Genomic DNA, 25,452 nt, shown 5'->3' with positions numbered 1-25,452 from the left:
CCACGCGGCAGACAAAGGGCAGAGGCGGGATTAGAACCCACGTCCTCTGAATCCCAAGCCCGGGATCTCGCCACTAAGCCGTGCTGCTGCTTATTGATTGATTGATTGATTGATTGATTGCCCACTGTTGGGTAGGGACTGTCTCTATGTGTTGCCAACCTGTACTTCCCAAGTGCTTAGTACAGTGCTCTGCATACAGTAAGCGCTCAATAAATATGACTGATGATGATTGAGCGATGGTGTGTCTCCCGCAGAGCGAGCCTGGTGCCTGTCAAACCCCTGTCCGGCGCCCACCCTGTGCAGCCCCACTCAGGGGGGCTTCGTCTGCTCCTGCCCGGTGGGCTACCAGATGGAGGAGGGTCTCTGCCGCCTGGGTAAGCCTGGAAACCCACCCCAGGGTGGGTACGGGGCGGGGGGGCAGAGCACCAAGACAAACGCTCAGTGAGCCTGATGCCCACTGTGCTGACCGCTGTGCTGAGCGCCAACCATCAATCATCAATCGTTTTTATTTTATTTTATTTTATTTTATTTTATTTTATTTTTATTTTATTTTATTTTATTTTATTTTATTTTATTTTAATTATTTTATTTTATTTTATTTTATTTTTATTTTATTTTATTTTATTTTATTTTATTTTATTTTGTTAGGATGTTTGGTTTTGTTCTCTGTCTCCCCCTTTTAGACTGTGAGCCCACTGTTGGGTAGGGACTGTCTCTATATGTTGCCAATTTGTACTAGTACAGTGCCCTGCACACAGTAAGCGCTCAATAAATACGATTGATGATGATGATGATGATCAATCGTTTTTGTTTTTATTTTATTTTATTTTTTTATTTTTATTTTATTTTATTTTATTTTATATTATTTTATTTTATTTTATTTTATTTTAATTTTATTTTATTTTATTTTATTTTGTTAAGATGTTTGGTTTTGTTCTCTGTCTCCCCCTTTTAGACTGTGAGCCCACTGTTGGGTAGGGACTGTCTCTATATGTTGCCAATTTGTACTTCCCAAGCGCTTGGTACAGTGCTCTGCACATAGGCTCCTCCTCCCCCTCCCATCCTCTTACTGTGGGAGTTCCCCAAGGTTCAGTGCTTGGTCCCCTTCTGTTCTCAATCTACACTCACTCCCTTGGTGACCTCATTCGCTCCCACGGCTTCAACTATCACCTCTACGCTGATGACACCCAGATCTCCATCTCTGCCCCTGCTCTCTCCCCCTCCCTCCAGGCTCGCATCTCCTCCTGCCTTCAGGACATCTCCATCTGGATGTCCGCCCGCCACCTAAAGCTCAACATGTCGAAGACTGAGCTCCTTGTCTTCCCTCCCAAACCTTGTCCTCTCCCTGACTTTCCCATCTCTGTTGACGGCACTACCATCCTTCCCGTCTCACAAGCCCGCAACCTTGGTGTCATCCTCGACTCCGCTCTCTCGTTCACCCCTCACATCCAAGCCGTCACCAAAACCTGCCGGTCTCAGCTCCGCAACATTGCCAAGATCCGCCCTTTCCTCTCCATCCAAACCGCTACCCTGCTAATTCAAGCTCTCATCCTATCCCGTCTGGACTACTGCACTAGCCTTCTCTCTGATCTCCCATCCTCGTGTCTCTCTCCACTTCAATCCATACTTCATGCTGCTGCCCGGATTATCTTTGTCCAGAAACGCTCTGGACATATCACTCCCCTCCTCAAAAACCTCCAATGGCTACCGATCAATCTGCTCATCAGGCAGAAACTCCTCACCCTGGGCTTCAAGGCTGTCCATCACCTCGCCCCCTCCTACCTCACCTCCCTTCTCTCCTTCTACTGCCCAGCCCGCACCCTCCGCTCCTCCACCACTAATCTCCTCACTGTACCTCGCTCTCGCCTGTCCCGCCATCGACCCCCCGGCCCACGTCATCCCCCGGGCCTGGAATGCCCTCCCTCTGCCCATCCGCCAAGCTAGCTCTCTTCCTCCCTTCAAGGCCCTGCTGAGAGCTCACCTCCTCCAGGAGGCCTTCCCAGATTGAGCCCCTTCTTTCCTCTCCCCCTCGTCCCCCTCTCCATCCCCCCGCCTTACCGCCTTCCCCTCCCCACAGCACCTGTATATATGTATATATGGTTGTACATATTTATTACTCTGTTTATTTATTTATTTATTTATTTTACTTGTACATTTCTATCCTACTTATTTTATTTTGTTGATATGTTTGGTTCTGTTCTCTGTCTCCCCCTTTTAGACTGTGAGCCCACTATCGGGTAGGGACTGTCTCTATGTGATGCCAATTTGTACTTCCCAAGCGCTTAGTACAGTGCTCTGCACATAGTAAGCGCTCAATAAATACGATTGATTGATTGATTGATTGATTGATAGTAAGCGCTCAATAAATATGATTGATGATGATGATGATCAATCGTTTTTGTTTTTATTTTATTTTATTTTATTTTATTTTATTTTTATTTTATTTTATTTTATTTTATTTTATTTTTATTTTATTTTATTTTATTTTATTTTGTTAGGATGTTTGGTTTTGTTCTCTGTCTCCCCCTTCTAGACTGTGAGCCCACTGTTGGGTAGGGACTGTCTCTATATGTTACCAACTTGTACTTCCCAAGCGCTCAGTCCGGTGCTCTGCACACAGTAAGCGCTCAATAAATACGATTGATGATGATGATGATGATGATTTATTGAGCGCTTACTATGTGCAGAGCACTGTACTAAGCGCTTGGGGAGGCATGGGGAGGCTGCTCTGCTGAACGCCTACTGAGCAGCTTGGCTCAGTGGAAAGAGCCCGGGCTTTGGAGTCAGAGGTCATGGGTTCAAATCCTGGCTCTGCCACTTGTCAGCTGGGTGACTTGGGGCAAGTCACTTTACTTCTCTGAGCCTCAGTTACCTCATCTGGAAAATGGGGGATTCAGACTGTGAGCCCCTCCTGGGACAACTTGATCACCTTGTAACCTCCCCAGCGCTTAGAACAGTGCTTTGCACATAGTAAGCGCTTAATAAATGCTATTATTATTATTATTATCATTATTATTATTATTACCGTGGGTGGACTGCCGTGCTGAGTGCCGACGGTGAACAGACGCTCAGAGCCTCCCGTGGGCAGGCGGCTGTGCTGAGCATCTTTCATTCATTCATTCAATCGTCTTTATTGAGCGCTTACTGTGTGCAGAGCGCTGGACTAAGCGCTTGGGAAGTACAATCAATCAATCAATCGTATTTATTGAGCACGTACTGTGTGCAGAGCACTGTACTAAGCGCTTGGGAAGTAGAGCTCACCTACTCCAGGAGGCCTTCCCAGACTGAGCCCCTTCCTTCCTCTCCTCCTCGTCCCCCTCTCCATCCCCCCATCTTACCTCCTTCCCTTCCCCACAGCACCTGTATATATGTATATATGTTTGTACATATTTATTACTCTATTTATTTATTTTACTTGTACATATCTATTCTATTTATTTTATTTTGTTAGTATGTTTGGTTTTGTTCTCTGTCTCCCCCCTTTTAGACTGTAAGCCCACTGTTGGGTAGGGACTGTCTCTATATGTTGCCAACTTGGACTTCCCAAGCGCTTAGTACAGTGCTCTGCACACAGTAAGCGCTCAATAAATACGATTGATTGATTGATTGATTGATTGATTGGGAAGTACAAGTTGGCAACATATAGAGACGGTCCCTACCCACCAGTGGGCTCACGGTCTAGAAGTGGGGGGCTCATCTTCTTTGGCCGGACCACTGGGCTGAGCACTTGCTATGCATTCAGTGCCTATTGTGGTATTTGTTGAGCGCTTACTATGTGCCAGGCACTGTACTAAGCTCTGGGGTGGGTACCAGCAAATCAGTCCCTGTCCCACATGGGGCTCGCAGTCTTCATCCCCATTTTGCAGATGAGGGAACTGAGGCCCAGAGGAGTGAGGTGACTTGCCCAAGGTCACACAGCAGAAAAGGGGCAGAGCCGGAATTAGAACCCAGGTCCTTCTGAATCCCAGGTCCGGGCTCTATCCACTAGACCACCCAGCTCCACCACTTGTCAACTGTGTGACTTTGGGCAAGTCACTTCACTTCTCTGGGCCTCAGTTCCCTCATCTGTAAAGTGGGGATGAAGACTGTGAGCCCCACGTGGGACAACCTGATCACCTTGTAAATTCCCCAGCGCTTAGAACAGTGCTCTGCACATAGTAAGCGCTTAATAAATGCCATTATTAATCAGTTAATTAATTACTGTGTGCAGAGCACTGTGGTGGTGGGGGCGGCCTGTATGTGAGAGGAGTGGAATTCAGTGAAATGCCCTTGTCTTTGAGGAGCTTACGATAATAACAGTAATGATGAAGATGATGATGATCATCATCAATCGTATTTATTGAGCGCTTACTATGTGCAGAGCACTGTACTAAGCGCTTGGGAAGTACAAATTGGCAACATATAGAGACAGTCCCTACCCAACAGTGGACTCACAGTCTAAAATGATGATATCAAGTTCTTCCTGGGTGCCAAACACTTTGCTAAGCATTGGGGCAGACCCGGGATGATCTGATCATCTGAGGGGAAGCAGCGTGGCTCAGTGGGAAGAGCACGGGCTTTGGAGTCAGAGGTTGTGGGTTCAAATCCCGGCTCTGGGTGACTTTGGGCAAGTCACTTCACTTCTCTCGGCCTCAGTTCCCTCATCTGTCAAATGGGGATGAAGACTGTGAGCCCCACCGTGGGACAACCTGATTACCTGATTGAGAAGCTGCATGGCTCAGTGGAAAGAGCCCAGGCTTTGGAGTCAGAGGTCATGGGTTCAAATCCCGGCTCCGCCACTTGTCAGCTGTGTGACTTTGGGCAAGTCACTTCACTTCTCTGGGCCTCAGTTCCCTCGTCTGTCAAACTGGCATGAAGACTGTGAGCCCCCCGTGGGACAACCTGATTACCTGATTGAGAAGCAGCATGGCTCAGTGGAAAGAGCCCAGGCTTTGGAGTCAGAGGTCATGGGTTCAAATCCCGGCTCCGCCACTTATCAGCTATGTGACTTTGGGCAAGTCAGTTCACTTCTCTGGGCCTCAGTTCCCTCATCTGTCAAATGGGGATGAAGACTGTGAGCCCCCCGTGGGACAACCTGATCACCTTGTTAACCTCCCCAGCACTTAGAACAGTGCTTTGCACATAGTAAGCACTTAATAAATGCTATTATTATTATCTTGTATCTACCCCAGCGCTTAGAACAGTGCTTTGCACATAGTAAGCACTTAATAAATGCTATTATTATTATCTTGTATCTACCCCAGCGCTTAGAACAGTGATTGGCACATAGTAAGCGCTTAATAAATACCAACATCATTATTATTATTATCCCTGTCTCACCTGAGGCTCACAGTCTGAGGGCTCCAACCCCCATTATCAGAGGAGGAAACCGAGGCACAGAGAAATGAAGTGACCTGCCCAGGGTCATACAGCAGGCAGGTGGTGGAGCCCGGAATTAGAACCCAGATCCTCTGACTCCCGGGCCTGAGGCAGAATTAGAACCCAGGTCCTTCTGACTGCCAGGCCTGAGCTCTATCCGCTAGGCTGTACTGCTTCTCCGGTCACGTTTCTCCTGGGGCTCACAGTCTAAATAAGAGAGAGAACAGATGATGATGATGATGATGGCATTTGTTAAGCGCTTACTATGTGCAAAGCACTGTTCTAAGCGCTGGGGGGGATACAAGGTGAGGTAACTGAGGCCCAGAGAATAATAATAATCATAATGATGGCATTTATTAAGCGCTTACTATGTGCAAAGCGCTGTTCTAAGCGCTGGGGGGGATACAAGGCGATCAGGTTGTCCCAAGTGGGGCTCTCTGTCTTAATCCCCATTTTACAGATGAAGATGATGGCATTTGTTAAGCGCTTACTATGTGCAAAGCACTGTTCTAAGCGCCGGGGGGGATACAAGGTGAGGTAACTGAGGCCCAGAGAATAATAATAATCATATTGAAGCCCCACTTTGCAGTTGAGGAAACTGAGACCCAGTGAAATGACTTGCCCAAGGTCACCCAGCAGATGCGTGGCAGAGCCAGAAATAGAACCCAGGTCTTCTGAAGCAGCGTGGCTCGGTGGAAAGAGCCCGGGCTTTGGAGTCAGAGGTCATGGGTTCGAATCCCAGCTCCGCCACTTGTCAGCTGTGTGACTTTGGGCAAGTCACTTCACTTCTCTGGGCCTCAGTTCCCTCATCTGGAAAATGGGGATTAAGTCTGTGAGCCCCACGTGGGACAACTTGATTACCTTGTATCTACCCCAGCGCTTAGAACAGTGCTTTGCACATAGTAAGCGCTTAATAAATGCCATTATTATTATTATTATTAATGTTCTGAATCCCAAGCCTGGGCTCTTTCATTCATTCATTCATTCATTCATTCAATTGTATTTATCGAATGCTTACTGCGTGCAGAGCACTGTACTAAGCGCTTGGGAAGTACAATTCAGCAACAAAGAGAGACAATCCCTACCCACAACGGGCTTACACTCTAGAAGGGGGGGAGACAGACATCAAAAGAAGTAATCAGGCATCAATAGAAATAAATCGAATTATAATTCTTTCCACTAGCCTGTGCTGCTTCTGTCATTGAGCACTAAATGGTAGTTGAGGGAGCATGAGATTAGACACCGCGGAGAAGTGGTGAGAGCAGAGAAGATATCGGTCTGAGTGTGGGTTGGCGAGTTGGCAGGGCCACTGAGTCATGGGCTAGAGAAGCAGCTTGGCCTAGTGGCTAAAATCCGAGCCTGGGAGTCAGAAGGTCATGGGTTCTAATCAATCAATCAATCAATCATTAGTATTTATTGAGCGCTTACTGTGTGCAGAGCACTGTACTAAGCGCTTGGGAAGTACAAGTTGGCAACATATAGAGACAGTCCCTACCCAACAGTGGGCTCACAGTCTAATAGGGGGAGACAGAGAACAAGACCAAACATACTAAAAAAATAAAATAAATAGAATAGATATGTACAAGTAAAATAAATAGAGTAATAAATATGTATATACATATATACAGGTTCTAATGCAGCGTGAGAAGCAGCGTGGCTCAGTAGGAAAGAGCATGGGCTTTGGAGTCAGAGGTCATGGGTTCAAATCCCGGCTCCACCAATTGTCAGCTGAGTGACTTTGGGCAAGTCACTTAACTTCTCCGGGCCTCAGTTCCCTCATCTGGAAAATGGGGATTAAATCTGTGAGCCCCACGAGGGACAACCTGATCACCTTGTAACCTCCCCAGCGCTTAGAACAGTGCTTTGCACATAGTAAGTGCTTAATAAATGCCATCGTTATTATTATTATTATTAATGCGGCTCTGCCACATGTCTGCTGTGTGATCTTGGTCAAGTCACTTCACTTCTCTGGGCCTCAGTTCCCTCATCCTTAAAACGGGGATTGAGCCTGTGAGCCCCATTCATTCATTCATTCAATCGTATTTATTGAGCGCTTACTGTGTGCAGAGCACTGGACTAAGGGCTTGGGGAGTACAAGTTGGCAACATATAGAGACGGTCGCTACCCAACAGCGGGCTCACAGTCTAGAACGGGGAGACAGACAACAAAACATATTAACAAAATAAAATAAATAGAATAAATAAGTACAAATAAAATAAATAAATAAATAGAGTAATAAATGCATATGAACATATATTCATATATACAGGTGCTGTGGGGAGGAGAAGGAGGTAACGCGGGGGGGATGGCGAGGGGGAGGAGGGAGGGAGGAAGGAGGGGGCTCAGTCTGGGAAGGCCTGGGAAGCCCCATCAGAGAAGCAGCATGGCTCAGTGGAAAGAGCACGGCCTCTGGAGTCAGAGGTCATGGGTTCAAATCCCGACTCCGCCAATTGCCAGCTGTGTGACTTGGGGCAAGTCACTTAACTTCTCTGTACCTCAGTTACCTCATCTGTAAAATGGGGATGAAGACTGTGAGCCCCCCGTGGTACAACCTGATCTCCTTGTAACCTCCCCAGCGCTTAGAACAGTGCTTTGCATATAGTAAGCGCTTAATAAATGCTATCATTATTATTATGAGAAGCAGTGTGGCTCAGTAGAAAGAGCCCGGGCTTTGGAGTCAGAGGTCATGGGTTCAAATGCTGACTCCGCCAATTGCCAGCCATGTGACTTGGGGCAAGTCACAACTTCTCTGTGCCTCAGTTACCTCATCTGTAAAATGGGGATGAAGACTGTGAGCCCTCTGTGGGACAACCTGATCACCTTGTAACCTCCCCAGCGCTTAGAACAGTGCTTTGCATATAGTAAGTGCTTAATAAATGCCATCATTATTATTATTATGTGGGATGGGGACTGTGTCCAACCTATCTGTATCTCCCCCAAAGCTTAGAACAACGCTTGACACATAATAGGCACTTAACAAGTACCATAATTATTATTATTATTATTATTACTATGGGCTGCTGGTTCATGGGCCTCGGGCTACCAGGCTGAGGGCTTAGTACAGTGCTCTGCACACAGTAAGTGCTCAATAAATATGATTGAATGAATGAATATTGGGGTGTGGGCCAAGATTGCCATTTGCAGGAGGTTGTGGGGCCACCGGGTCGTGGGCCACTGGGCCGAGGTCTGGGCCTGACGGGCCTCCCGGCTCTCTCCCTGGTTTGTCTATACCATTCCCAGTGCGTGCCTTCGTGGGCGTCGTGCGGCTGAGCTCCGACAACGTGTCTGCGGGTCCCGGGCCGGAGGGGCCCGGGGTGCCCTCGGGACTACGCCGCCTGGAGAAGGAGGTCCGCACCCTGGTAAGGCCCGAGGAGGGGATGGGGGTCCCAGGGCTGCAGGGCGGGGGGACTGGAGAAGCGAGGGTCCAGGGATCAAGGGGGCTTGGGGGCTGTCTCAGGGGCTGGGGACAAGGGGCCCGGTGATGGTGGGGCTGGGAGAACTGGGAGCAGGGGGGTGCTGGGAACAGAAAGTCTGGAGAAGCAGGTTGAATTGGGGGCTGGGGGTAGGGGACTGAGGTTTTTTGGGGGGCAGAGGGCCTGGGGGTCTGGAAGCAGGGGACAGGGGGTTCATGGGGGGCAGAGAGGGGATGGGGACAAGAGGTCTTACGGGGGCTGGAGGAACAGGTAGTGGGGGTGCTGGGGATAGGGAATCTTTGGGGGGCAGGGGGTTGGGGGAACAGGTAGTGGGGGGCTTGGGACAGGAAGTCTTGGGAGGCTGAGGGACTGGGGACAGGGGACAGGGAGTGAGTGGAGATTGGGGGACTGTGAGCCCACCCTTTTCATCATCATCATCAATCGTATTTATTGAGCGCTTACTATGTGCAGAGCACTGTACTAAGCACTTGGGAAGTACAAACTGGCAACATATAGAGACAGTCCCTACCCAACAGTGGGCTCACAGTCTAAAAGGGGGAGACAGAGAACAAAACCAAACATACTAACAAAATAAAATAAATAGAATAGATATGTACAAGTAAAATAAATGAATAAATAAATAGAGTAGTAAATATGTACAAACATATAAACATATATACAGGTGCTGTGGGGAAGGGAAGGAGGTAAGAAGTGGGGGATGGAGGGGGGACGAGGGGGAGAGGAAGGAAGGGGCTCAGTCTGGGAAGGCCTCCTGGAGGAGGTGAGCTCTCAATAGGGCCTTGAAGGGAGGAAGAGAGCTAGCTTGGCGGACGGGCAGAGGGAGGGCATTCCAGGCCCGGGGGATGACGTGGGCCTTTTAGACTGTGAGCCCACTGTTGGGTAGGGACTGTCTCTATATGTTGCCAATTTGTACTTCCCAAGTGCTTAGTACAGTGCTGTGCACATAGTAAGCGCTCAATAAATACGATTGATGATGATGATGATGATGGGGCAGGGAGTTCCGGGGCGATGGGCTGGGGGCAGAGGTAGTGGGGGGCTGGGGATGGAGAGTCTTGAGGGGGCAGGGGATCTAGAGACAGGAGGTCTGGAAGGGCCAGGGGGACTGGGGGACTGGAGGTAGGGGATGGGGAGTTTGTCCAGCACTTAGAACAGTGCTTTGCACATAGTAAGCGCTTAATAAATGCTATCATTATTATTGTGAGGGCAGGGGGGCTGGGGCAGGGAGTCTTGGGGGGGACAAGGGGATGGGGAAACAGGTAGCAGGGGGCGCTGGGGACAGGAGGTCTGGGGGGGTCAGATGGGAGACTGGGGGTAGGGGACAGGGGGTTTGGAGGGGTTGGGGGACTGGAGGCAGGGGAAGATGGTTTTTCGGGGCTGGGAGGCTGGGGACAGGAAGTCATCTTGAGGGGCAGGGGAGCTGGGGGAACAGGTAGTGGGGGGCTGGAGACAGGAGATCTTGGGGGGCTGGGGGCACAGGTAGCAGGGGATGCTGGAGAGAGGAGGGCTGGGGGGCTGGGGGTCAGGGGGACTAGGGACAGGAGGTCTGGGGAGGTCAGGGGGCTGGGGGACCGGGGATGGGGACAGGGGGATTTGTGGTGGGGCAGGGGCGCTGAGGAAACAGATAGTGGGGGGCTGGAGACAGGAGGTCTTGGGGGGCTAGGGGAACAGGGCTTGAGGCAGGGGGGCCAGGGGCTGGGAGGACTGTACTTGTACTTTCCGAGCTCTGCACACAGTAAGCGCTCAATAAAGAAGATTGAATGAATGAAAGACTGGGGATAAGTGGGGCTGGGGACAGAAGGGTTGGAGATAAGGAGGCTGGGGTCTGGGTTCGAGGGGGTCGAGGGGTCCCCCTCTCCACTCCCGTCTTCCCCCCGACCCCCTCTCCCTGTCTTTTCAGCTGATGGACCTCCTCACCCCGCTGCCGGGGTTTGCCAGCTGCACCGTTCGGGTCACCAGGTACGTAGTCATCATCATCATCAATCAATCAATCAATCAATAGTATTTATTGAGCGCTTACTATGTGCAGAGCACTGTACTAAGCGCTTGGGAAGTACAAATTGGCAACAGATAGAGACAGTCCCTACCCAACAGTGGGCTCACAGTCTAAAAGGGGGAGACAGAGAACAAAACCAAACATACTAACAAAATCAAATAAATAGAATAGATATGTTCTATTCTAATAGATATAATTGGGGTATTTGTTAAGCACTTCCTATGCACCAAGCACTGTTCTAAGCGCTGCGGTAGACACCAGGTAATCAGGTGGACACAGTGCCTGTCCCACAGGGGGCTCACGGTCTTCATCCTCATTTTACAGAATTGAGGGGACTGAGGCCCGCAGAGGTTAAATAATAATCACGGTATTTGTTAAGCACTTACTAGTAGAAAGAGCAGAGGCTTGGGAGTTGGAGGATGTGGGTTCTAATCATCATCATCATCATCATCAATCGTATTTATTGAGCGCTTACTATGTGCAGAGCACTGTACTAAGCGCTTGGGAAGTACAAATTGGCAACATATACAGTCCCTACCCAACAGTGGGCTCACAGTCTAAAAGGGGGAGACAAATCCCGGCTCTGCCGCTTGTCAGCTGTGTGACTTTGGGCAAGTCACTTAACTTCTCTAGGCCTCGGTTACCTCATCTGTGAAATGGGCATTAAGATTGTGAGCCCCCCGTGGGACAACCTGATCACCTTGTAACCTCCCCCGTGCTTAGAACAGTGCTTTGCACATAATAAGCACTCAATAAATGCCATCATCATCATTATTATTATTACTTGTCTGCTGTGTGACCTTGGGCAAGCCACTTAACTTCTCTGGGCCTCAGTTCCCTCATCTGTAAAATGGGGATTAAGAGCGTGGGACAACCTGTTTATCTTGTGTCTACCTCAGTGCTTACAACAGTGCTTGGCACATAGTAAACTCTTAACAAATACCATAATTATTATTATTATTATATGTCAAACACCGTTCTAAGTGCTGGGGTAGATTCAAACTAATCATGTTGGACCCAGTCCCTTTCCCACATGGGACTCACAGTCTTAATCCCCATTTTTCAGATGAGGTAACTGAGGTATAGGGAAGTATAGAAGTATAGTTAGAGAAGCAGCGTGGCTCAGTGGAAAGAGCCCGGACTTTGGAGTCAGAGGTCATGAGTTCAAATCCCGGCTCTGCCAAATGTCAGCTGTGTGACTTTGGGCAAGTCACTTCTCTTCTCTGGGCCTCAGTTACCTCATCTGTAAAATGGGGATTAAGACTGTGAGCCCCCTGAGGGACAACCTGATTGCCTTGTAACTTCCCCAGCGCTTAGAACAGTGCTTTGCACATAGTAAGCGCTTAATAAATGCCATAAAAAAAGTAATAATAATAATAATAATTAGAGTACTTGTTAAACGCTTACCATGTGCCAAACACTGTTCCAAACGCTGGGGTAGATACAAGGTAATAAGGTTGGACACAGTCCCTGTCCCATATGGGACAGAGAAGCAGCGTGGCTAAATGGAAAGAGCCCGGGCTTTGGAGTCAGAGGTCATGGGTTTGAATCCCGGCTCCGCCACGTCTGCCGTGTGACCTTGGGCAAGTCACTTAACTTCTCGGAGCCTCAGTTCCCTCATCTGTAAAATGGGGCTGATGACCGTGAGCCCCATGCGGCCCAACCTGATCACCTTGTATCCCCCCCAGTGCTTGGAACAGTGCAGCGCTTGGAACATAGTAAGCGCTTAATAAATGCCATTATTATTGCGTGGGGCTCACAGTCTCAATCCCTATTTTTCAGGTAATAATGACAGTAATGATGGTATTTGTTAAGCGCTTACTATGTGCCGCACACTGTTCTAAGTTCTTTTAGACTGTGAGCCCATTTTAGACTGTGAGCCCACTGTTGGGTAGGGACTGTCTCTATGTGATGCCAATTTGTACTTCCCAAGCGCTTAGTACAGTGCTCTGCACATAGTAAGCGCTCAATAAATACGATTGATTGATTGATTGATTCTAAGCGCTGGGGTCGATACAAGGTAATCAGGTTATCCTATATGGGGCTCACAGTCTCCATCCCCCCATTTTACAGATGAGGTAACTGAGTCGCGGAGGAACGAAGTGACTTTCCCGAGGTCACACAGCAGACAAGTGGCAGAGATGACTGAGGTACAGAGAAGTGAAATGACTTGTCCAAGGTCACTCAGCAGAGCCCATTGCCAGTGCGGCCCAGCAGCAGCTTTGGCCCACCTTTCCGGTGCCCCTGAGGGGGCAGGGGTCTCCTCCCCATTACACAGAGGAAGAAATGTGTCCTCTCCTGCTGTAGTCTCCCAAGTAATAATAATATTGGCATTTATTCATCAATCGCATTTATTGAGCGCTTACTATGTGCAGAGCACTGTACTAAGCGCTTACTCTGTGCAAAACACCGTTCCAAGTGCCGAACACTGTTCTAAGCGTACAGTGTGCTGCGCGGAGTAAGCACTCAATAATAATAATGATTACTTTGGGCAAGTCGCTTCACTTCTCTGTGCCTCAGTTCCCTCATCTGTAAAATGGGGGTGAAGACTGTGAGCCCCCCGTGGGACACCCTGATCTCCTTGTAATATGTATGTATATATATGTATATATGGTTGTACATATTTATTACTCTATTTATTTATTTATTTTGCTTGTACATTTCTATCCTATTTATTTTATTTTGTTGGTATGTTTGGTTTTGTTCTCTGTCTCCCCCTTTTAGACTGTGAGCCCACTGTTGGGTAGGGACTGTCTCTATGCATTGCCAATTTGTACTTCCCAAGCGCTTAGTACAGTGCTCTGCACATAGTAAGCGCTCAATAAATACGATTGATTGATTGATTGATTGATTGATTGTAACCTCCCCAGCGCTTAGAACAGTGCTTGGCACCTAGTAAGCGCTTAATAAATGCCATTATTATTATTATTACAGTACTTGTAAAGTGCTTACTATGTGCCAAGCACTGTTCTAAGCACTGGGGTAGATTCAAGTTAGGTTGGACACAGTCCCTGTCCCAAATAGGGCTCACTCTTCATCCCCATTTTACAGTTGAGGTAACTGAGGCCCAGAGACTAATAATAATAATAATAATTGTGGTATTTGGTAAGCACTTTGTGTGAGGCACTGTACTAAGCACTGGGGCAGATACGGACAAATCACAGTGCTCGCTGTGTGCAGAGCACTGTACTAAGCACTTCGGAAGTACAGGTCGGCAACATATAGAGACAGTCCCTACCCTACAATGGGCTCGCAGCCTAGAAGGGGGAGACGGACAATAAAACAAAACATGTAGAACAGTGCTTTGCACATAGTAAGCGCTTAATAAATGCCATTATTATTATGTAGACAGGTGGGGCCCCCGTTTCAATCCCCATTTTCCAGGTGAGGGAACTGAGGCCCAGAGAAGTGAAGTGACTTGCCCAAGGTCACATAGCAGACCAGTGGCGGAGCCAGGATTAGAACCCATGACCTCCTTTCTCCCAGGCCTGGGCTCTAGCCACTCCATCTTGCCGCTTCTCCTAAGGCAAGGTGACTTACCCAAGGTCACACAGCAGATTGGTGGCGAAAAGGATTAGAACCCAGACCCTTCTGACTTCCCCGCCGCCTCTCATCTATTTATTGAGCACTCTCCGTGCGCAGATCACTGTGTTCGGACCTGGGGGAAGAATTAGACATGGGTGAGAATTAGACTGTCAGCTTCTTGAGGGCAGGGATCGTATCTTTTTACTCTATTGGCTCTCCCAAGTGCTTTTCATTCAGTTGTATTTATTGAGCACTTACTGTGTGCAGAGCACTGGACTAAGCGCTTGGGAAGTATACAAGTTTGCAACATATAGAGACGGTCCCTACCCAACAGCGGGCTCACAGTCTAGAAGGGGAGACAGACAACAAAACAAAGCATATAAACCAAATAAAATAAATAGAATAAATATGTACAAATAAAATAGAGTAATAAATACGTACAAACATATAGACATAAATACAGTATATACAGTGCTTAGCACAGTGCTCTACGCTCAGTATACTGTCAGCTCCTTGAGGGCAGAGATTATGTTTACCTAAACTCTGAGAAGCAGCGTGGCTCAGTGGAAAGAGCCCGGGCTTTGGAGTCAGAGGTCATGGGTTCGAATCCCGCCCCTGCCACATGTCTGCTGTGCGACCTTGGGCAAGTCACTTAATTTCTCTGAGCCTCAGTTACCTCATCTGGAAAATGGGGATTAAGACTGTGAACCCCACATGGGACAACCTGATCACTTTGTATCCCCCCCTCCAGCGCTTAGAACAGTGCTTTACGCATAGTAAGCGCTTAACAAATGCCAACATTGTTGTTACTACACTCTCCCAAAGCCTTAGTCCAGTGCTCTGCACCTAGTGGGCGCTCAGTAAATAGAGCCCGGGCCTGGGAATCAGAAGGTCACGGGTTCTAATCCTGGCTCTGTCACTTGTCCGCTGTGTGACCTCGGGCAAGTCACTTCCCTTCCCTGGGCCTCAGTTCCCTCATCTGTAAAATGGGGATTGAGACTGTGAGGCCCACGTGGGACAGGGGCTAGGTGCAACGCAATTTTCTGTATCCATCCCAGCGCTTAGTACAGTGCCTGGCATGTAGTAAACGCTTAGCAAATACCATTATTATTAGATAGTCCCTGGCACCTAAGAAGGCCCCAGGCTGGGGGAGGGAGTCAGACACACGAAGAAAAGCAGCCTAGTGAAGCAGTGTGGCTCAGTGGAAAGAGCCTGGGCTTGAGAGTCAGAGGTCGTGGGTTCTAATCCCACCTCCGCCACTTGTCAGCTGTGTGACTTTAGGCAAGTGCTTAACTTCTTGGGGCCTTGATTACCTCGTCTGTAAAATGGAGATTGAGACCGTGAGCCTTACTTGGGACAACCTGATTACCCTTTATCTACCCCAGCACTTAGAACAGTGCTCGGCCCATAGTAAGAGCTTAACAGATATGAACATTATTATTATTATTATTATTATTATTATTATTATTATTATTCTCTGGGCCTCAGTGACCTCATCTGTAAAATGGGGATTAAGACTGTGAGCCCCCCGTGGGACAACCTGATTACCTTCTATCTACCCTAGCGCTTAGAACAGTGCTTGGCACATGATAAGCGCTCAACAAATGCCATCCTCATGTCATAAGGATGTCATGGGTTCAAATCCTGGCTCTGCCAACTGTCAGCTGTGTGACTTTGGGCAAGTCACTTCGCTTCTCTGGGCCTCAGTTACCTCATCTGTAAAATGAGGGTGAGGACTGTGAGCCCCCCGTGGGACAACCTGATCACCTTGTAACCTCCCCAGTGCTTAGAACAGTGCTTTGCACATAGTAAGCACTTAATAAATGCCATTATCAGCATCATCATCATCAATCGTATTCATTGAGCGCTTACTATGCGCAGAGCACTGTACTAAGCGCTTGGGAAGTACAAATTGGCAACATATAGAGACAGTCCCTACCCAACAGTGGGCTCACAGTCTATCATCATCATCATCATCATCCTCCTCATCATCAAAATGACAGCACAACAGAAACAGAAGAGGCCAGTGAGGAATCTCCGCTCGAGGCAGGATTCGAATCCGGGTCCTCCCAGCCCAGCTCAGTTTGGCACCTGCCAAACCTCGCCACCCTCCATTATGAAAGACAGTACTTAGAGAGCGCTACTCTGTGCTGAGCACTTTGCAGGGCGTCTACTCTGTGCTGAGCACTTTGCAGGGTGCCTACTCTGTGCTGAGCACTATGCAGAGCCCCTACTCTGTGATGAGCTCCGTACAGGGCACCCAGTCTGTGCTGAACACCGTGCAGAGTACCTACTCTGTGCTGAGCGCTGTGCAGAGTGCCTACTCTGTGCCAAGGACTGTACAGAGCACCTATTCTGTGATGAGCACTGTACAGGACACCCACCCTGTGCTGAGCACCATGCTCGGTACCCACTGTGTGGAGAATGCCGGGTTCAGAGCACTGTAGTGAGGCACCTGTGCTGGGTGCTGACTGTGTGCTAAGCACTTTGCAGAGCTCCAGTGGTGAGTAGGTTGAGCCCCGGGCCAGGCTCCGTGCTGGGTGCTCGGCCCTGTAACAATAATAATGATGGCATTTATTAAGCACTTACTACGTGTAAAGCACTGTTCTAAGCGCTGAGGAGGTTACAAGGTGATCAAGTTGTCCCACGGGGGCTCACAGTGTTAATCCCCATTTTACAGATGAGGTAACTGAGGCCCAGAGAAGTGAAGTGACTTGCCCAAAGTCACACAGCTGACAACTGGCGGAGCCAGGGTTTGAACCCATGACCTCCGACTCCAAAACCTGTGCTCTTTCCATTGAGCCACGCTGCTTCTCTGCAATAATAATAATGGCATTTATTGAGTGCTTACTATGTGCAAAGCACTGTTCTAAGCACTGGGGAGGTTATAAAGTGATCAGGTTGTCCCACGGGGGGCTCACAGTGTTCATCCCCATTTTCCAGATGAGGTAACTGAGGCCCAGAGAAGTGAAGTGACTTGCCCAAAGTCACACAGCTGACAATTGGCAGAGCAAGGGTTTGAACCCATAATAATAATAATAATAATAATGGCATTTATTAAGCGCTCACTATGTGCAAAGCACTGTTCTAAGAGCTGAGGAGGTTACAAGGTGATCAGGTTGTCCCACAGGGGGCTCACAGTGTTAATCCCCATTTTCCAGATGAGGTAACTGAGGCCCAGAGAAGTGAAGTGACTTGCCCAAAGTCACACAGCTGACAATTGGCGGAGCCAGGGTTTGAACCCATGACCTCCGACTCCAAAACCTGTGCTCTTTCCATTGAGCCACGCTGCTTCTCTGCAATAATAATAATGGCATTTATTGAGTGCTTACTATGTGCAAAGCACTGTTCTAAGCACTGGGGAGGTTACAAAGTGATCAGGTTGTCCCACGGGGGGCTCACAGTGTTCATCCCCATTTTCCAGATGAGGTAACTGAGGCCCAGAGAAGTGAAGTGACTTGCCCAAAGTCACACAGCTGACAATTGGCAGAGCCGGGATTTGAACCCATGACCTCTGACTCCAAAGCCCGGGCTCTTTCCACTGAGCCACGCTGCTACAGGGCCGGGCTCCGTGCTGGGTGCTCGGCCCTGTACTGGACGCCGACCTCTTCTAGACTGTGAGCCCATTGTTGGGTAGGGACCGTCTCTCTATGTTGCCAACTTGTCCTTCCCAAGCGCTTAGTGCAGTGCTCTGCACTCAGTAAGCGCTCAATAAACAGGATTGAATGAATGAATGAATGAATGAATCTCTCTCCCCACTGGGACTGGCAGCTCCCTGTGGGCGGGGAATGTCTGTTGATGGTTGTTTTTTGATAACGTTTGTTAAGCGCTTACTATGTGCCAAGCACTGTTCTAAGCACTTGGGGGGGGATACAGGGTAATCAGGTTGTCCCACGGGGGGCTCACAGTCTTAATTCCCATTTTCCAGATGAGGGAACTGAGGCTCAGAGAAGTTAAGTGACTTGCCCAAGGTCACGCAGCCGACGTGTGGCAGAGTTTTGTCCTCTCCCAATAATAATAATAATAATGATGATGGCATTTGTTAAGCGCTTACTATGTGCTAAGCACTGGAGGGGGGATACAAGGTAATCAGGTTGTCCCACGGGGGGCTCACAGTCTTAATCCCCATTTTACAGATGAGGGAACTGGGGCTCAGAGAAGTTAAGTGACTTGCCCAAGGTCACGTAGCCGACATGTGGCAGAGTTTTGTCCTCTCCCAATAATAATAATAATAATAATGATGATGGCGTTTGTTAAGCGCTTACTATGTGCCAAGCACTGTTCTAAGCACTTGGAGGGGGGGATACAAGGTAATCAGGTTGTCCCACGGGGGGCTCACGGTCTTAATCCCCATTTTCCAGATGAGGGAACTGAGGCTCAGAGAAGTTAAGTGACTTGCCCAAGGTCACGCAGCCGACATGTGGCAGAGTTTTGTCCTCTCCCAATAATAATAATAATAATGATGATGGCATTTGTTAAGCGCTTACTATGTGCCAAGCACTGTTCTAAGCACTTGGAGGGGGGGATACAAGGTAATCAGGTTGTCCCACGGGGGGCTCACAGTCTTAATCCCCATTTTCCAGATGAGGGAACTGAGGCTCAGAGAAGTTAAGTGACTTGCCCAAGGTCACGCAGCCGACGTGTGGCAGAGTTTTGTCTTCTCCCAATAATAATAATAATGATGATGGCATTTGTTAAGCGCTTACTATGTGCCAAGCACTGTTCTAAGCACTTGGTGGGGGGGGATACAAGGTAATCAGGTTGTCCCACGGGGAGCTCACAGTCTTAATCCCCATTTTACAGATGAGGGAACTGAGGCTCAGAGAAGTTAAGTGACTTGCCCAAGGTCACGCAGCCGACGTGTGGCAGAGTTTTGTCCTCTCCCAATAATAATAATAATAATGATGATGGCATTTGTTAAGCGCTTACTATGTGCCAAGCACTGTTCTAAGCACTTGGAGGGGGGGATACAAGGTAATCAGGTTGTCCCACGGGGGGCTCACAGTCTTAATCCCCATTTTACAGATGAGGGAACTGAGGCTCGGAGAAGTTGAATGAATGAATGAATCAATCAATCGTATTTATCGAGCGCTGACTGTGTGCAGAGCGCTGTACTAAGCACTTGGGAAGGACAAGTTGGCAACATAGAGAGACGGTCCCTACCCAACAGTGGGCTCACAGTCTTAGAGAAGCAGCGTGGCTCAGTGGAAAGAGCCCGGGCTTTGGAGTCAGAGGTCATGGGTTCGAATGCCGACTCCACCACATCATCATCATCAGTCGTATTTATTGGGCGCTTACTATGTGCAGAGCACTGGACTAAGCACTTGGGAAGTACAAATTGGCAACATATAGAGACAGTCCCTACCCAACAGTGGGCTCACAGTCACATGTCTGCTGTGTGATCTGGGGCTAGTCACTTAACTTCTGTGGGCCTCAGTGACCTCGTCTGTAAAATGGGGATTAAGACTGTGAGCCCCACGTGGGACAACCTGATCACCCTGTATCCTCCCCAGGGCTTAGAACAGTGCTTTGCACATAGTAAGCGCTTAACAAATGCCTATTATATATATATAAATATATATAATAAATAAATTATAAATTTAAATAATAAATAAATAAATATATATATATATATAAAATTCATTTATATATTTATATTATATATAAATGAATGAATGAGAGGGGCTACGGGGAAGTGGCCCAGGTGTGACCACCTGCCCTCCGCCCACCGCCCCCACGTCCCTCTGCCCGCAGGGAGCCCAGCGGGATCCTGGTGGTGTGGGTGCAGGCCTCCTTCTCCCTGGCCTCCAGCGTTACCGTGTTCAAGCTGGCCGAGCAGATGCGGGCCGCCGCCTCCTCCTGTCAGCCCTCCGGTCCTGCCCGGGCCCGGGAGCGGGACCAGGCCACGGACCACTACTGCCACCGACTCGGCTGGTTGGGACAGCTCTTCCAGCGTGAGTGACAGCTGGGGGTGGAGGGGAATGGCGGGGAGGGGTGGGCCAGGGCCTTGGGGGGCGGCCGGGGCTGGGACAGAGGGGGTCGGAGCCGGATCGGTCTATTTTTTTTTTTTATAGCATTTATTAAGCGCTTACTACGTACAAAGCACTGTTCTAAGCGCTGGGGAGGTTACATGGTGATCAGGTTGTCCCACGAGGGGCTCACAGTCTTAACCCCCATTTTACAGATGAGGGAACTGAGGCACAGAGAAGTTAAGCGACTTGCCCAAAGTCACACAGCTGGTAATTGGCAGAGCCGGGATTTGAACCCATGATCTCTGACTCCAAAGCCCGGGCTCTTTCCACTGAGCCATGCTGCTTCAATTTATTCTGATGGCACCCGTCCACGTGTTTTATTTTGTTGTCTGTCTGCCCCTTCTAGCCTGTGAGCCCGCTGTCGGGTAGGGACCGTCTCTAGGTGTTGCCAACTTGGACTTCCCAAGCGCTTAGTCCAGTGCTGTGCACCCAGTCAGCGCTCAATAAATAGAATTGGATGAATGAATGAATGAATGACCGTCTCTAGATGTTGCCAACTTGGACTTCCCAAGCGCTTAGTCCAGTGCTCTGCACCCAGTCAGCGCTCAATAAATAGAATTGGATGAATGAATGAATGACCGTCTCTAGATGTTGCCGACTTGGACTTCCCAAGCGCTTAGTCCAGTGCTCTGCACCCAGTCAGCGCTCAATAAATAGAATTGAATGAATGAATGAATGAATGACCGTCTCTAGATGTTGCCAACTTGGACTTCCCAAGCGCTTAGTCCAGTGCTCTGCACCCAGTCAGCGCTCAATAAATAGAATTGAATGAATGAATGAATGACCGTCTCTAGATGTTGCCAACTTGGACTTCCCAAGCGCTTAGTCCAGTGCTCTGCACCCAGTCAGCGCTCAATAAATAGAATTGGATGAATGAATGAATGACCGTCTCTAGATGTTGCCAACTTGGACTTCCCAAGCGCTTAGTCCAGTGCTCTGCACCCAGTCAGCGCTCAATAAATAGAATTGGATGAATGAATGAATGAATGACCGTCTCTAGATGTTGCCGACTTGGACTTCCCAAGCGCTTAGTCCAGTGCTCTGCACCCAGTCAGCGCTCAATAAATAGAATTGAATGAATGAATGAATGACCGTCTCTAGATGTTGCCAACTTGGACTTCCCAAGCGCTTAGTCCAGTGCTCTGCACCCAGTCAGTGCTCAATAAATAGAATTGAATGAATGAATTCAATTCCCCCTCTCCATCTCCCCCATCTTACCTCCTTCCCTTCCCCACATCACCTGTATATATGTTTGTACATAGTTATTACTCTATTTATGTATTTATTTATTTTACTTGTACATATCTATTCTATTTATTTTATTTTGTTAGTATGTTTGGTTTTGTCTCCCCCTTTCAGACTGTGAGCCCACTGTTGGGTAGGGACTGTATATGTTGCCAATTTGTACTTCCCAAGCGCTTAGTACAGTGCTCTGCACACAGTAAGCGCTCAATAAATACGATTGATGATGATGATGATGAATGAATGAATGACCGTCTGTAGATGTTGCCAACTTGGACTTCCCAAGCGCTTAGTCCAGTGCTCTGCACCGTCAGCACTCAATAAATAGAATTGAATGAATGAATGAATGACCGTCTCTAGATGTTGCCAACTTGGATTTCCCAAGCGCTTAGTCCAGTGCTCTGCACCCAGTAAGCGCTCAATAAATAGAATTGAATGAATGAATGAATGAATCTGTCTCCTCCCTGGGACTGTCAGCTCCCTGTGGGCGGGGAATGTCTGTTGATGGTTGTTTTTTGATGAATCAATCGTATTTATTGAGCGCTTACTGTGTGCAGAGCACTGTATTAAGCGCTTGGGAAGTACAAGTTGGCAACATATATAGTCCCTACCCACTTCCCAAGCGCTTAGTACAGTGCTCTGCACACAGTAAGCGCTCAATAAATACGATTGATGATGATGATGATGATGATGATGAAGTGACTTGCCCAAAGTCACACAGCTGACAATTGGCGAAGCCAACTAAGCCACACGAGAGACGCTCCCTACCCAACAAGGGGCTCGCACTCTAGAAGGGGGAGATTATTAATTATTAGGTCCCTACCCAACAGCGGGCTCACAGCCTAGAAGGGGGAGCTTATTAATTATTGATTGATTGATTATTAATTATTAACAATTAATGATTGGTCATTATCAATGCCCCACCCGTGCCTCTCCCTGCAGCTGGGAGCTTGTGCAGAAGCAAGAATCCGGCCTGCGACCGGGAGACCGCAGTCTGCTCGGACGTGGACGGGCTGCCCCTCTGCCGCTGTCGGGACGGATACTTCCAGATCAGCGAGATGGACCACTCCTGCAGGGGTCCGGGCGGGAAGGGGCTGGGAAGACCCCCGTGGGGTGGCCCGGACAACTAGCTGGGTGGAGTGGGCGAGGGTTAATAATAATAATAATGATGATGATGGCATTTATTAAGCGCTTAAGATGTGCAAAGCACTGTTCTTGGATGGAGTTGGGGTGGACGGGACAGATGACTGACTGACAGGTGGATGGGGTGGATGGATCAGTGGGTGGAGGTGATCCCAGTTGGAGAGGGGGATGGGGAGCAGGGCCCCGGGTTCGGTTCCTGCCCTCCCCTCGGCCTGCTGTGTGACCACGGGCAGGCCGCAGAACCTCTCTGGGCCCCGGGCCCACCTCCCCGCTCACACGGCCAACGTTGTCTCGCAGCTTGTGAAGACGGTTTCCGGCTGGAGAACCAGACCTGTGTGAGGTATGGGGGCGCCCCGGCCCCTGCCCCCCAAACCAATCGATCAATCAATCAATCGTGTTTATTGAGCGCTTACTGTGTGCGGAGCACTGGACTAAGCGCTTGGGAAGTCCAAGTTGGCAACATCTAGAGACGGTCCCTACCCAACAGTGGGCTCACAGTCTAAAAGGGGGAGACAGAGAACAAAACCAAACAGACTAACAAAATAAAATAAATAGAATAGATATGTACAAGTAAAATAAATAAATAAATAAATAGAGTAATAAATCTGTACAAACATATATACATATATACAGGTGCTGTGGGGAAGGGAAGGAGGTAAGATGGGGGGATGGAGAGGGGGGCGAGGGGGAGAGAAAGGAAGGGGCCCCGGCCCCTGCCCCCCAAACCAATCAATCAATCAATCAATCGTACTTATTGAGCGCTTACTCTGTGCAGAGCACTGGACTAAGCGCTTGGGAAGTACAAGATGGCAACATATAGAGACAGTCCCTACCCAACAGTGGGCTCACAGTCTAAAAGGGGGAGACAGAGAACAAAACCAAACATATTAACAAAATAAAATAGAATAGCTATGTACAAGTAAAATAAATAAATAAATAAATAAATAAATAAATAAATAGAGTAATAAATATGCACAAACATATATACCTAGATACAGGTGCTGTGGGGAAGGGAAGGAGGTAAGATGGGGTGGATGGAGAGGGGGACGAGGGGAAGAGGAAGGAAGGGGCCCTGGCCCCTGCCCCCCAAACCAATCAACCAATCAATCAATCGTATTTATTGAGCGCTTACTGTGTGCAGAGCACTGGACTAAGCGCTTGGGAAGTCCAAGTTGGCAACATATAGAGACAGCCCCTACCCAACAGTGGGCTCACAGTCTAAAAGGGGGAGACAGAGAACAAAACCAAACATATTAACAAAATAAAATAAATAGAATAGCTATGTACAAGTAAAATAAATAAATAAATAAATAAATAAATAAATAGAGTAATAAATATGTACAAACATATATACATAGATACAGGTGCTGTGGGGAAGGGAAGGAGGTAAGATGGGGGGGATGGAGGGGGGACGAGGGGGAGAGGAAGGAAGGGGCAACGGCCCCTGCCCCCCAAACCAATCAATCAGTCAATCAATCAATCAATCAATCCTATTTATTGAGCGCTTACTGTGTGCAGAGCCCTGGACTAAGCGCTTGGGAAGTCCAAGTTGGCAACATATAGAGACAGTCCCTACCCAACAGTGGGCTCACAGTCTAAAAGGGGGAGACAGAGAACAAAACCAAACATACTAACAAAATAAAATAAATAGAATAGATATGTACAAGTAAAATAAATAAATAGAGTAATAAATCTGTACAAACATATATCCATATATACAGGTGCTGTGGGGAAGGGAAGGAGGGAAGATGGGGGGGATGGAGAGGGGGCCGAGGGGGAGAGGAAGGAAGGGGCTCAGTCTGGGAAGGCCTCCAGTCCGCCCATCCCCTCATCCCCTTCCCCCTGGCATCCCTTCCCTCCCACCCCCCAAATCCGGGTGTCTTTTCCTGGAGCGGAGGCTGGGTGGTCTCCACCTGTATATATGTATATCACCTGTATATATGTATATCACCTATGTATATGTATATATGTTTGTACATATTTGTTACTCTATTTATTTATTTATTTATTTTACTTGTCCATATCTATTCTATTTATTTTATTTTGTTAGTATGTTTGGTTTTGTTCTCTGTCACCCCCTTTTAGACCGTGAGCCCACTGTTGGGTAGGGACCGTCTCTATATGTTGCCAACTTGGACTTCCCAAGCGCTCAGTCCAGTGCTCTGCACACAGTAAGCGCTCAATAAATACGATTGATGATGATGATGATGATGATGACCCTAACCTCTCTCCCTTCCAACCCCCGCAGCTGCCCCTTCGGCCTCGGTGGACTCAACTGTGGCAACCGTAAGTCTGGGTGCGAGGGGAGGGAGAAAGTGGGGACGGGGCGGGGGGCATGACCGGGCCACTCCGGTCTCTGCTGGAGCTGCGGGCTGGACGTCCCTTTTACTCTGTGAGATGTATTGAACACCTTAGAGAAGCAACGTGGCTCTGTGGAAAAGAGCCCGGGCTTTGGAGTTAGAAGTCATGGGTTCAAATCCCGGCTCCGCCACTTGTCAGCTGGGTGACTTTGGATAAGTCACTTCACTTCTCTGGGCCTCAGTTCCCTCGCCTGGGGATGAAGACTGTGAGCCCCCCGTGGGACAACCTGATCACCTTGTAACCTCCCCAGTGCTTAGAACAGTGCTTTGCACAGAGTAAGCGCTTAATAAATGCCATCATCATCCAGCGTGGCTCAGTGGAAAGGGTAATGGGCTTTGGAGCCAGAGGTCATGGGTTCAAATCC

At 48.5% G+C, this 25,452-nt stretch overlaps 1 protein-coding gene across 1 annotated transcript in view; it reads left to right on the top strand.

Moving 5' to 3' along the window:
• The window catches only part of HEG1 (heart development protein with EGF like domains 1), a 125,942-nt gene that overhangs the window by 81,968 nt on the left and 18,522 nt on the right, over positions 1-25,452 (top strand). Inside the window, exons 6-12 of the mRNA XM_038752134.1 lie at positions 255-374; positions 8,599-8,717; positions 10,690-10,748; positions 20,065-20,264; positions 22,527-22,661; positions 23,025-23,067; positions 24,976-25,013. Of these exons, the coding sequence (XP_038608062.1) occupies positions 255-374; positions 8,599-8,717; positions 10,690-10,748; positions 20,065-20,264; positions 22,527-22,661; positions 23,025-23,067; positions 24,976-25,013 (714 nt within the window). The remainder of the gene's footprint in view (positions 1-254; positions 375-8,598; positions 8,718-10,689; positions 10,749-20,064; positions 20,265-22,526; positions 22,662-23,024; positions 23,068-24,975; positions 25,014-25,452) is intronic.

This window comes from Tachyglossus aculeatus, chromosome 1 (assembly GCF_015852505.1).
Source record: "Tachyglossus aculeatus isolate mTacAcu1 chromosome 1, mTacAcu1.pri, whole genome shotgun sequence".
NCBI classification, from domain to species: domain Eukaryota; kingdom Metazoa; phylum Chordata; class Mammalia; order Monotremata; family Tachyglossidae; genus Tachyglossus; species Tachyglossus aculeatus.
Note: the sequence above shows the minus strand (reverse complement) of the source record. Positions and strands in the feature narration are given on the sequence as shown.